The sequence below is a fragment of the Rhinatrema bivittatum genome, chromosome 2 (genome assembly GCF_901001135.1).
Source record: "Rhinatrema bivittatum chromosome 2, aRhiBiv1.1, whole genome shotgun sequence".
NCBI lineage: Eukaryota > Metazoa > Chordata > Amphibia > Gymnophiona > Rhinatrematidae > Rhinatrema > Rhinatrema bivittatum.
In genome coordinates this window covers 208585752-208599891 of record NC_042616.1, presented here as the reverse complement: position 1 = coordinate 208599891, position 14140 = coordinate 208585752, and the positions used below count along the sequence as shown (strand labels likewise).

Here is a 14140-nt window from a genome sequence, read left to right as displayed (position 1 = left end):
TTTGACCAGCTAGTTATTGGGCAACCAAATAGCTGTGCTAGACTTACTTGACTAAGCCAGATTTCGTTTACGTGAATTTGTTACTCTAGTTTTTTCCCTCTGTTAAACTGTAAACCGATCCGATATGGTAATCTACTATGAAGGTCGGTATATAAAATTGTTAAAATAAATAAATAAATAAATAAGGCTGAAAATTGGCACATACCTAGCTAAGTTAGCTAGATAAGTAGCTCCGCACTGTAACACCCCCATACTGCCCATCACATAGCCGGATAAATAGCCAGCTAAATGGCAGCTGCTCAGTGCAGCTGAATATTCAAACAGCTAAGAGGCTAACGCCCCTGCTGATGTTTCTTGGGGAAAGTTAACTCCACCTCTTAAGATGGAGTTAACTTTTAGAGGCTTATCATTTATCGCAAAGTGTATCATGATTCATGTTAATCTTTTTTAATATTATCAATCTAGTTTGTATGCATTTGCATGTGATGCAGCTTATTGATATTTTTCTCTCATTGTCCACAATTTTTATGCATTATTCTGGTTTTAACTTGCATTTAATGCCGATTTTAACATTTAATGCACATTACCACATTAATGCCACATAATACTTAGGCCCCTAAGTGATACAGTGGAGTGGCAAACTCATATTTGCTCCTGGATCCAATTGCGGTTAAGACCCATCTTTAATTATCTGTTGAGTACATCTTCTCTGAGAAAAAGTCACTGGCAAAATACCAAGATAATTGTGAAAAATAAATAAGCAGCTCTCAAAGATACTGTCCACCCACACACCAAATTTGTGTGCATCTGTGGTGTAGCTAAATAGATCATTTAAAGTCCTTTACATATCCTTATCTAACCCTGATACTTTCTCTATTTGTAGAAAAGCGTGAGCTTCTTCCAAATGATGTGGCCCTCTCAAAACCCCTGGAAGGATCCAGTCGCATATTTATTTACCGGAAAGATCTTAGTGATACTTTGGTAAGGCATAGATTGTCTATTTAAAATATAGCATAGCTGGTCTTCCTTGAGTATACACAGAATTCAAGAGGAGGGTGCAAGTCTCTTTCTTGGATATGCCGACAAGGAGGCTGTACTAATGTGTGTCAAATTTTGCAGTCTATTTTGCATGCTAAAAGGACAAGTTCATGTTTAATGGAATCGTGCATACTGTTTGCACTTTTAGCACACAAAATTTAGCCATCGGTTTCATAAATAGTTATTTTTTGCTTGCAGTTTAACTTTTGCAAAAGGTAATGCAAATTCATAGTTAATGAGTGGCTATGATTCAAAACTACGTAAGCTGCTCAACTGTGAATGCATAGCTAAACAATGTGCAAATAAGTCTTTGTGGACTCTATTTTATAAAATAATTAACAAAATAATTAAAGTTCTTGCGAAAAATTCAGTTGAAAAACTAAGGAGGTCATTTTCAAAAGGATGTATATGCATAAAACTAGGTTTAAAACGTGTAAATGAATTTTCAAAATGTTTTACATGCATAATGGACTTTACTGGGGTAATTTTCAAAAGGAGTTATGTACGTAAATGTAACTACTGTTGTAGCAATTTTCAAAAGCCATTTACTCGACTAAAGTGCACTTACTTGAGTAAATCATATGGACAGTTCAATGTCATATTTTGTAGCAATTTTCAAAAGCCCACTTACTCGAGTAAAGTGCATTTATTTGAGTAAAACCCAGTTTTACTTGAGTAAATGCTTTTTAAAATCAGGCTCTACATGATTAAATGGGCATTTGAAAATTGCTATGTTATATGCTTCTTTTATGCACATAAATTCTTTTGAAAATTACCTCCATAATGTGCTATTTTGCTACTGGGCCTATTTGCATATATGTCCTAGCAGCAAAAAGCATATGCTAAAATGGAAATAGTGCGTGAAATTTGTTTCACAATATATGGAGTATTTTTGTTTTAATAAAATAATTCTAAATCTAGTTCACTTAATATTTTACTACCTTTTTTTAAAACAATAATTTATCTACAAGAAATTGTTCTACTTTTTCTAGTGATTTCTCTGACTGTCCTTGCCTTAATACCAGAATTCTCCATGTTCATGTTACCCTCAATGGAGTCTTAAAAAAATTGAGAACCATCTGTACAAAATCTCATAATGACCATAATAGCCACTTCTATGAATTACATCAGTAGCACAGGATCTTCTTGGTGTTTGGGTAATTGCCAGGTTCTTGTGGCCTGGATTGGCCTCTGTTGGAAACAGGATGCTGGGCTTGATGGTCCCTTGGTCTGACCCAGCATGGCAATTTCTTATGTTCTTATCGATCTCCTCTGATCCATGGCTCATTTTATCTTTATATTTTGTTAAAATTTAAATGAATTCAGTTATAATTACAAAATATTTTGCAAAACCTTGTGGTTTTTGGAAAGTTCAAAAGATTCTGTGAAAACCAGAAGTTATTTGAGTCCCCTATCCCATTCCTTGCCCTGGACCTTGCTCTAGAGCTGGCCTTTGATTTTAGAAGCCAGGATGTCCTGAGGAAAATGGATGGGCCTGGTATCCTCACGGTTTACATTTAAGCAATAACCAAGTTTTACTATTTTTAAGATACTCCTCCCCTCCCTGAAGATTTTTTCCTTTCTCCCTTGGAAAATCTGCTTGCTTAAAATGTGCTCATTTTTATCCCCGTTTTCTCTCTGCATTGTCTCAGAATGGTGTCCTGGGAGATTCAGGTTTGTTTATAGGTCTAAAAGAGAAGCCTGCTGTTTGACTGAACTATTCAGTGATACCATGGGCAAACTGATGTCACCCCTGACCTCCCTTCTTCTGGAGCCTGAGTGCACCTCATCTTTTGCCTGTATTTACCTTAACCATCGTGCTGGACCAGAGACCCTAACGAGCCACCACACAGCAAACTGTGGAGCTCAACTGTTAGTCCATTCCTACGAATAAAATATAGCTCACATTTCTTTTTTTTACTTGATGCGCGACATCAAAACAACTGAATGAACAGTGCGATTTAGGAATTACACATTTGATGAATCAGTATTCCACAATCACTTTTGTAAGACCCAGCAGGTATTTATGCAGGCGCCTGTTAATTAATTTCATTGATGGGGAGGACACATTTTGAAGCATGTTCCCCATGTTAATCGGTACGCGTACTTTTACCCGCATTTGAGAGGCAGCATTCCTGGTTACATGTTTAAATTAGGGAGAAAAGTACACACCAAGCTTGCAGGCACCCTGGAAAGTTTCAAAGTTAAAGCATTGCGTGCACTTTCCCTTTGAAAATTGGTGCAAAGCCCATGGATAAAAAAATCTGTGCCATCATTTTTCCAATGCGGACAGTTTAAAGGTTGAACACCCCCCCATGCCCAAGTACATACCTCTTGACCTGGGAAAAGTGTATCCCTTTCTTCCAGGAATCTTTAAAAGCTAAAAAAAATAAAATAAAAAGAGATAATTTCATTTATATTTTACATTTATTAAATGGCTGTCCAGAAAGACTCTAAGCAATGAACAGCAGTAGCCTATGGAGGTAATTTTCGAAGGAATGAATGTAGCATACTATCATAGCAATTTTCAAAAGCCCGCTTACAACCCAGTTCTAAGTGTGCAAATCCTTTAGAAATTTACCTCCAGCGTGTTTTGTTTGATTATTGTTGTTTTATATATAACAAATAATGAGACATTCATTGTGTAGAATTTTTTCAACAATTGTTTGCCTGTAGATAGTTTGGTTACAGTGTTAATAAAGGCAGACTGCCTCAGCAACTGGACAATACAGAGAAACCTGCTTAAGGGGTTCTCTTATTAAATACTAAGTCACCAGCATATCCGTGCACTATCTGTGAACTTTAGCAATAAGGCCATAAATCCATGGTCTAAAAGTAATCGTTGTGCAGCAGGGCAGTCTAACATTTATACAATATCTCAGGAAGGTTTTATTAACCAAGACTCGCTTTTTTTTTTTTTGCACCTTTCAACTGTTAACAAAGGTTGTCATTCATCCTGGAATCTTGTAGGAATATCTGTCATACTGTGCTGTAAATAGGATATTGGTTTCTGTGGAAGGTTATTATTTGTTTTGTGATTGGTTTGCCTTTTTTCTTTACTAGATCAGCATGTATTTAACTGAAAGGCCAAACTGGCTTTCAAGAATTTGACTTTCCTTACCACTGTTTTCCTTATGTGTCCCAAGCATATCCAGAACGGTAACACATATGGACATGCTTGGGGCAATATAAGAAGGAAAGTGGTGGAAACAAAGCTGAGATGCTGAGTAAAATATGTGGTGTGTATGTGGAGAGGAAGTGAGAGATTGGGGATGGAGCTGTTGTTGGTTTAAGCACCGGAATTTATATCTTCGCCTACCCAAAATTGTAAAGATTCAGATAAAAGGAATCTAGACTGGGCAGATTGGGTGACCAAGTGGTCTTTATCTGCTGTCATTTACTATGTTATTAAGTTAAAACCTCCTCCCCAGGTACCAGGTACTACTTCAGATGCTGCAAAGCACCCTTAGAGTGGATGCAGCTCTGGAAATCAGATTCCGGTGTGGGGGACAAGCTAACCTGCAAGGTCAGGGGATCACACTGAATCACTCCAAAAAGAAAGTCTACACCACAGATGTTGCATTCCAAGATAAAAGTAAAGTTTGCCTAATCCAAAAATAAAACAGTCCACTATTGCAAAGGCAGAAGACAGTTGAGAAACATAAAGCATAAGCTTCTTCTCCAAGTTGAGTAGAAGGGTAAAAGCTGGGAGCCTCCCCTTGCTGTCCACAAGGCTCTCAGTTCTCTGGAAGCCACAGTAAGGAGCAAGAAAGTCATCTTCTTCTACTCAGAAATGGTAGCACACTACCTTCTTGGTGAATCAGTCACCTGGATGAATTCCTCTATCGCTTAAACTTTGGGATAAGAAGTTCTCCTGAGTTTGGATGCAAATGTCTTCCCTGTGGAATCCATTCCAAGCTTCAGTTGGAAAAGAGAGGACAACCTCTTAGCCACAGCCCACAGCTTCCTCTCACTTCTTGAAAAACATCTCTTCCAACTCCAAATGAAACTTCATCCAATGACTCATCAGGGCACCTATATTACTTCTAAGACTGACCCACTCTTTTCGGGACGGACTTTGCAATCAGTCAAATGATCAAGAACCTCCTGGAACCTCCCACTGTTAGAAGAGTCCCTGTGCTAAGAACAGTGAGATCTAACCAGCTTTACACTTACACCATGAGCCTGATCAGTGATTTATAACCACATTTGATAAGCCACGGGTTTAATTCAATAAGAAACTGTTTCAAGATTCATTCCCACACTGTCTGAATAAGCTCATTGGTGATGAAAGAGCCAAGAAGAAAATTAAGAACACTCTGTACAAATTAGTTTTTTGTTTAATGTTGCTTTAAAGAGAAAATAGTGAATTCAAGATCAGAGAATTGACATGTGCTGAAATTCCTATCGTTCTTGTCCATTGTTTTAGAACCCATTGGCTGAAAATGAGGAATCCCAGCACAGACCTGTGAGGGTTTTGGGAATGAACACCTGGGACCTTGCTTTGGAATTAACAAACTTTGACTGGAGTCTGTTCAACTCAATCCATGAGGTAAGGAGCTGTTTACCAGTGTTATCTACTACAGAGGTGGTTCTGTATTCATGAAAAACTCAGACACTTTGTATCATTAAAAAACTCAAACGTGTATACTTTCCCTTTGGGTCTCAGTGTACAGAGCCTCTTCAGCCCCCACAGGTATGAGGAGAGCGGGGAGAGTTTAGAGGGTTAGTCCACATCCACTTCCTGAAATCATTGGAGGGTGCAGTGCCCTGCCCAGATTTTCCCCTTCCTCATTGGCTTCCCATTCAGCTCTCTTCATCTCCGGGCCTACTGATGATTTTTTTTATTCAGCCATTGGCTGTACCAAGAGCTTCAGTCAACAGGGTGCACACGCACAGACCCTGGCAGCAATGCCCTCTGCTCTGAGCATGGCCTTCCTCTTACTAGGGGAACCTGTGCAAGGGGCAGGGCAACCACAAGGTCTGTGAATGCATGTCCTGGCTCACAGGCCTCACTCCTGATTTAGCTGCCTGAAGTTCTTGGTGCGGCCTGCGACTGGATTGAAAGAAAATTATCAGCAGGCCCGAATAGCAGCAGCAATGGCAACACTCTGGCTCCTATGAAAATTTAGCACTAAGGGAGTTGCCTACATTGCCTATTCCTAAATCTTGCCTAAGCCTGATAGATAATTGTGTATATGCGTTATGAATAATTAAATAATGATATAAAATCAATTCCTTTAAAATGTGTAAAGTTATTCAGTTACCACATTTTTCTACTTAGATATCTAGAAACTAGGGGTGTGCAGGCCAAAAAATGCCTTTTTGTGTTGTGTTGTGTCATTTGGGGAGCAATTTTCATTGTTGTTAATGTTTTCCCATTTTATTTTTGTTTTGTTTTTATGTTTTGGAAATAGTGCGCACTAAAAATGATAGAAGAAACAACACTCCCTCCATTCACACCCACAACTCAGGCAGGCAGGTTCCCCATCAGGAGCGGAAGGGGAAGCCCATTCTGCTCCTCCTCCTGAGCTGGCCCTGCATTGTTCAAAACTTGCGGGAATAGTGCCTGCTCTGTGCTGATCTTCTGCTTCCCGAGATCAGCATAGAGAGGGTACTAGACGCACGTGGTTTGAATACCTTATGGCTGGCACAGCAGAAAACAGGCTCTCTCATGTTAGGGCCCCTCTTCTTTTTCGGCCGCCAGTGGGATGGGGTTCATCGGCAACTTCCCAGGCCTTTCTTCTTTCTTTGGCCGCCAGTGGAGTGGGGATCCCTGGTGGGCTCTCAGGCCTTTCATTTTTTTAGTGAGCACCCTCCGTCGCAGTCCCCCCCCCCCCCCCCCCCCCCAAGTGTGCCACGCTATGCAATTGTATGGTATGCACATCCGGAAGTGCAAGGCCTGGATCAGTTCTCCCAGTTCTCCCAGTCTCCCCTTCCTTCCCTTCTTCTCTAGTACCCTCTCTATGCTGATCTCCTCCTCCTTCCAATTCCCTCCTTCTCCCTTTAAAAAATTAAATTGGACCATGTGGAACTCCCAAGCCCTCTAAATCCCACCCGGGAACCCCTGTGGGGGAGGAGACCTTACCTCCCCTGGCAGGGCTGTTCCCTCACGGGCAGTGGTTTGATGACTCCACTGTCACATGTCACCGAAAGGACCAATGCCCTTTCAGAATTCTGAAAGGACAGCCTTCTAAAAGATTGGTCCTTTCACTGACCACTGACAGTAGAGGAATCAATCGGCAGACAGTGGAGGAGTGAATAAATTAATATTAAGTCCCAGGTAGGGAAGGAGAACTTGAAGGGCTCTTGACGTTTCACGTAGCCCAATTTAATTTTTTAAGGAGAGCAGGAGGGTCTGGGATGAGGTGGATCTGGATACGAACTGGTCCGGCCAGGCCAGCTTTATTTTAAAGTGAGAGGGGGGGGGAGAGAGGAAGTGATGGCTGAGAGGATCACGCCGGACCCGGACCCGCACTGCCAGGCCAGACTTCATTTTACTGTGAGAAGTAGATATCGGCACATGTTGGAGAAGGAGGGTGGGCTTTTCCCGCCAATACGACCCACTCGGCCGACCCAGCCGGGCCAGGCCACATTGGGCCCACTGGAGAGATCAGGGAATTAGGAGGAGATTTTTTTAGCATGGGTTATTATACCAGTGCACCACAAGTCTAAAAAGCGCTCTTTTTCAGTCTAGCGTGGTTTTTATTCCTGCTCTATTTGCATGTCATTAGCTCCTTGCATCCCATGGGACTGCTTTTTTTTTTTAACACACGCGTTAGATGAAACCTGTGCTAAAATATAACTCCAGTTTTAACGTGGGTTTTATTACATTGCTCCCATAATGAGCATCAGCCCCATTTTTTAAAGGCAAATTCTGCAAGGTATTTCCCTTTGATCCTGAGCATGCAGTCCCATGGGCAGCATTATTATTGCTCTCCACGTGTACAGTGCATGTGTACTACAAAGAACATCGCAGCTCAAAATCACCTGGATTATTACTGCTAACATTTAATTATTACTTGTTACATTATAATACGTACCTGTGCTCTGGTATTAATTTATGCCAACAGAGGCTACTGAATAAGACATTTTTTTTCCCCATTCTGTGTCTATAGGGAAAAAAGCTTAGCAAATGAGTCCATAAATTTGAGTTCTACCTTGCATTTATATAGAAATAGAAGCAAATTATTAAATACCACTAATATTACCACTATTGTTTTCCAGCAAGAGCTGATTTACTTCACCTTCAGCAGACAGGGCAGTGGTCATAACACAGCAAATCTTAGCCTTCTGCTTCAGAGATGCAACGAAGTTCAGCTGTGGATTGCCACCGAGATCCTGCTGTGCAGCCAACTTGGGAAACGCGTGCAGCTGGTGAAAAAGTTCATCAAAATCGCGGCTCAGTAAGTTGCTGGAGCAATGCGCACTGCCGCCGCTGACAGTATGGAGAGCATGCCTCTGACTTTCATTTTGAGAGCTTTGGATTTTGGATATAATCACCTGTCTTTTCAAACTGTGCTCAGGGCAAATTCAAGAAGAATAGGTCAGTCCCTGCCCTGGAGGGCATACAGTCTAACAGGGTCATTCATCAAAATGCGTTAGGGCATTAGTTTTTGCATCGCACGATGCGTATGTAAATTCTCAAAATTTAGACAAAAGGGAGGAGTTTGAGCAGGGTTTATGAAAATGAGGGGTGTTTAACATTGTGTGCAATAGTGTAATGCATGTTTTAACACTGGAATAACTACACCTTTTTTCCTGGTGTTAAGCCAGGAAATCCTGTGATAGAGAGAGAGAGAGGGAGGGAGAGAGAGAGAAAGCACTTCTGTGGTGGCACACATATTTGTCATCTATACCACTATAGGAGGGTCATCTAGTAACTGGAGGTGAGGTTTTGGAGGTGGTCTAGGGTTTTGGGGCCAGTTTAACATGCACAGTCAGACGTACAAACAGCACAGTACACATCAGTGAAGATTTGATGTGATTTGGAATGAGGAAAGGCGCACAAAGTTGAGATTTCTACTAGGGATGTGCATTCATTTTAGACGAAATAGGAAATATAGACGATATTTCCTATTTCGTCGTGGTTCAGGGGGGCCCGAAAATGATAAGAAAACCCCACTAAATTTTGTGCAGTTTTCTTATCGTTTGGGGGGGGGGGGGGGAGAGAAAGGGCACACAGGAAAAAAAAACCCAAACCCACCCCAACCCTTCAAATCTAATTATTTACAATCCCCCACCCTTCCGACCCCCCCCCCCCAAACTTGCCTACGGTCCCTGGTGGTCCAGCGGGGGTCCCGGGAGAAATGTCCCCCTCTTGGGTTGTCAGCTGCCACTAATCAAAATGGCGCCGATGGCCGTTTGCCCTTACCATGTGACAGGGGCTATCAGTGCCATTGGCCGGCCCCTGCCACATGGTAAGAGCAATGGATGGCCTGTGCCATGTTTTAAGACAGTCTCGGTAGTAGATGGTCTCACCCAGATGTAGTAAAGGTCCAGTAGTGTTCCACAGCGCGGGATAGGTCGTGAACCTGAAGGGTTGAATGAGGAGAGCTGGAGCCTAGCAATACTCACAGAGTAGAAGTGCTGATACTTCCTTCGGTAGTTGAATGAAGAGAGGGACCCGTGGTCCGAGGTGCAGGATACCCTGTGCAGAATAGGCCTTCGAGGAGTGAGTACATAGGAGCGCTGAGGGTTCCTGAAAGAAAGCAGACAGGACCCCCGAGGAACGGGTGTCCTTAAGGTTAGGTAGAATAACCCCTGAGGGTGAGTAGAAGCTAGAGGCCCCTGAAGAGAGGGTACCCAGAGCTTATGTTGGAGGGAGATACCCCGGAGGGTAGTGAGGAATCCAAGCGAGCAGCTTAGAAGCGTCAGAGTAGCAAAACCGAAGTCTTTGCTAACTCGTTGAATTGGAGCGGAACAGAGGTTTAAATACTCGGAGGTACTGACATCATGCGGTGGGGCCGCCCCCGAGGTTCCCACCATGACGTATTCAAAAACGTAGGCAGCATGCGCGCATGTGCCCTAGGACGCCTCAGGAAGAAGCATGGCGGACAGGGATGCCCATGCTGGCTCGGAGACGCTAACGGTTTCGGCAAACAGCTGCGGAGGCAGCCATCCTCCCAATGGAGGAAGAAAAGGATAGAAGAGAGGTGAGGCAGAGCGGTCGCAGCCATCTGCGACCGACGGACGCAACAGCCAAATTGACAAACTAAAGAATACAAATCACCTGGACCAGATGGTATGCATCCCAGGGTTCTGAAGGAACTCAAAATTTAAATTTCAGATCTATTAGTTAAAATTTGTAACCTATCATTAAAATCATCCATTGTACCTGAAGACTGGAGGGTGGCCAATGTAAACCCAATATTTAAAAAGGGCTCCAGGGGTGATCTGAGAAACTTTAGACCAGTGAGCCTGACTTCAGTGCTGGGAAAAATAGTGGAAACTATTTTAAAGATCAAAATCACAGAACATTTAGAAAGACATGGTTTAATGGAACACAGTCAACCTGGATTTACTCAAAAGTCTTGCCTCATAAATCTGCTTCATTTTTTTGAAGGGGTTAATAAACATGTGGGTAAAGGTTAACCAATAGATGTAATGTATTTGGATTTTCAGAAGGCGTTTGACAAAGTCCCTCAAGAGAGGCTTCTACGTAAACTAAAAAGTCATGGGATAGGAGTCGATGTCCTTTCATGGATTACAAACTGGTTAAAAATCAGGAAACAGAGAGTAGGATTAAATGGTCAATTTTCTCAGTGGAAAAGGGTAAACAATGGAGTGCCTCAGGGATCGGTACTTGCACCAGTGCTTTTCAATATATTTATAAATGATCTGGAAAGGAATACAGTGAGTGAGGTTATCAAATTTGCAGATGATACAAAATTATTCAGAGTAGTTAAATCACAAGCAGAGTGTGATAAATTGCAGGAGGACCTTGCGAGACTGGAAGATTGGGCATCCAAATGGGAGATGAAATTTATTGTAGACAAGTGCAAGGTGTTGCATATAGGGAAAAATAACACTTGCTGTAGTTACACGATGTTAGGTTCCATATTAGGAGCTACAACCCAGGAAAAAGATCTAGACATCGTAGTGGATAATACATTGAAATTATCAACTCAGTGTGCTGCAGCAGTCAAAAAGGCAAACAGAATGTTAGGAATTATTAGGATGTGAATGGTGAATAAAACAGAAAATGTCATAATGCCTCTGTAACGCTCCATGGTGAGACCACACCTTGAGTACTGTGTACAGTTCTGGTCACCACATCTCAAAAAAGATATAGTTGCACTGGAGAAGGTACAGAGAAGAGCGACCAAAATGATAAAGGGGATGGAACAGCTCCCCTATTAGGAAAGGCTGAAGAGGTTAGGACTGTTCAGCTTGGAGAAGAGATGGCTGAGGGGGGATATGATAGAGGTCTTTAAAATCATGAGAGGTCTAGAGTGGGTAGATGTAAATCAGTCATTTACACTTTCAGACATATATAATAGAAGGAATAGGGGGCACTCCATTAAGTTAGCAAGGATAAAATTTAAAACAAATCGGAGAAAATTCTTTTTCACTCAATACACAATTAAGCTGTGGAATTTGTTGCCAGAGGATGTGGTTAGTGCAGTTAGTGTAGCTGGGTTCAAAAAAGGCTTGGATAAGTTCTTGGAAGAGAAGTCCATTAACTACTATAAATCAAATTGACTTAGGGGTAGATTTTGAAAGGAGCACGTGTGGTGTAAAAGTGCACGTGCTACCCAGCACGCACACATGTATGCCCGATTTTATAACATGCGTGCGCAAGCACACGCATGTTATAAAATCGGGAGTTGGTGCGTGCAAGGGGGTGCACAATTGTGCACTTTGCACACGCCGAGCCGCGCTGCCTTCCTCTGTTCCCTCCCAGGGTGCTCCGAAATTGGAGCGGCCTCAGAGGGAACTTCCCTACCCTCCAACCCCACCTTCCCTACCCTTCCCCTACCTCCCCATCCTTTCCCCCCTACCCTTTTTTTTCTTTCTTTTATTACTAAACTTACTTCAGCCCTGGGGCTGAAGTAAGTGGCGCAAGCCGGCCAACTGCCAGTGCTCGATTCCCGGCACAGCGGCAAATATGGCTGCTGTGCTGGGAGCCTGCCCTTGCCCAGCCCCACCCACACCCCACCCCCCTCCCCGCCCCTTTTTGCAAGCCCCGGGACTTACATGCGTCCCATGGGTTTATGCATGTTGCCGGTCCTTTTAAAAATAGGCCCGGCACGCGTAAACCCTCCGGATTTATGCGCGTAACCCTTTTAAAATCCGGCTCTTAGGGAATGGCCTCTGCTTCTACTGGCATCAGTAGCATGGGATCTTCTTAATGTTTGGGTACTTGCAAGGTTCTTGTAGCCTAGTTTGGCAACTGTTGGAAACAGGATGGTGCAAGCTAGGGTGAGAGTACATTGTTGAAATCTCATCTTTGTGTACCTATCCTCATTCCAAATCACATAAAATCTTCACTGATGTGTACTGTGCTATAGGTATGTCTGACTGTGCATGTAAAACTGCCCCCCAAGCCCTAGACCTCCACCAAAACGTCACCTCGAGTTATTAGATGACCCTCCTATAGTGATATAAGTAGTTGACTAATATGAGCCCCTTAGAAAGAGTCAGTATGTCTCTCTCTCTTTCTTTCTCTCTCTCTGTCTCTCTCTCTCTGTCTCCCCCCCCCCCCATAAAATAGTATGTGTTGGAGTAACTAAAAAATTACCCTAGCCACACCCCTTTTATCACAGGCATTATTCATACATTTATAGCATTTTGATGAATTTAGGGATAAGTTGGTACCTCAGGCAATGGGAGATGATGTGACTTGCCCAAAATCAGAAGCCACAGTTTTCTCTGACCTTGTAAGTTTTTGGACAGACAGCTCTCAATATCAGTGTTACCTGGCTAAAATTAAGCTCTGTCTCCAGAATGCCCCTACTCTTCCTCCTATTACCCAGCCAAAAATGTTACCTGAGTACATTTTAACTGGCAAGGGTAGTGGTGGGGAAATGTTCAGTGAAAGGTTTTTGCCTGGGTAATTGAAAAGTTACCTGGACAAATCACTGTGGATACGGACCTCCTACTCATGAATGCATTAAAAAATATCTTTTATTTGATTGTGACAAACCTAGAGGAGCCCTGTCCCTTCTTTATTAGAGATGCACACGGCCTGCTGTTGCGGAAAAACCAGCCTGCGTTAAGGTCCACAAGGAGCAGAGTTTGAAAGCCTTGATCTTGATTGTAGGATGGGAACTCGTGCTCGAATAGAAGCTACAGATAATAAGGTGCTAGTAGTGTTCATGGCGTGATAATTCATCAAAAAGCTGTTTCCTGGTTTTGATGATTATAGGAAAGAGAAATCAAGTGCAATGGATCTCTGTAATTTTAGTATTGCCACAAGAATAAAACATGCAAGCTGCCGGTTATGATGAGAACATTTATGTAACAGAATGGACTGAGGCAATAAAGTATCTCATGTTTTTTTCCACAGCTGTAAAGCTCAAAGGAACCTAAACTCTTTTTTTGCCATTATTATGGGTCTCAACACTGCATCTGTCAGTCGGCTGTCTCAGACTTGGGAGGTAGGGCAATGTACCTAATACTTTTCCTTGCTTTATCCAAACGTATGTACTATATCTCACAGAAGCATTATGTATTTATTTATTTTTATTTATTTGTTTTTTATATACTGAAGTACTAGAAGGTCTAGGTGAACTGGCAGAGGTATTGGCAAACTGGTGATTTCAAGTATGCATACGTATTTGAAAATATCCCTGCCTCCATGAATAAATCAGGGTTTTTACATATACGTGTTCTATTTTTCTCACCCATATATATATATAAAATAGGTAGAGAAAGTACACAATATCAATGCATTGCAAATATTCACATCTACTGAAATATATCTGCATACTTTGTGATCAGAACATACATAAATATTACATAAAATTAAAACCACACAATACAATAACAAAATATTAAAACAAAATAATTTAGGCATAGCCCTTACAAATAACCATACCTTTACTCCTTTCCGAAACTGCTTTATGTCCCTCTGGGCCTGAAGCTCTGCTGGCATAGT

The 14140-nt window shown here is 42.1% G+C and overlaps 1 protein-coding gene across 3 annotated transcripts in view; it reads left to right on the top strand.

Moving 5' to 3' along the window:
- RAPGEF5 (Rap guanine nucleotide exchange factor 5) overlaps nt 1-14140 on the top strand; it is a 490380-nt gene that overhangs the window by 432239 nt on the left and 44001 nt on the right. For all 3 annotated transcript variants that reach the window (XM_029589067.1, XM_029589066.1, XM_029589068.1), the window contains 4 exons: nt 884-981; nt 5468-5590; nt 8266-8444; nt 13550-13640. In XM_029589067.1, coding sequence (XP_029444927.1) covers nt 884-981; nt 5468-5590; nt 8266-8444; nt 13550-13640 — 491 coding nt within the window. The remainder of the gene's footprint in view (nt 1-883; nt 982-5467; nt 5591-8265; nt 8445-13549; nt 13641-14140) is intronic.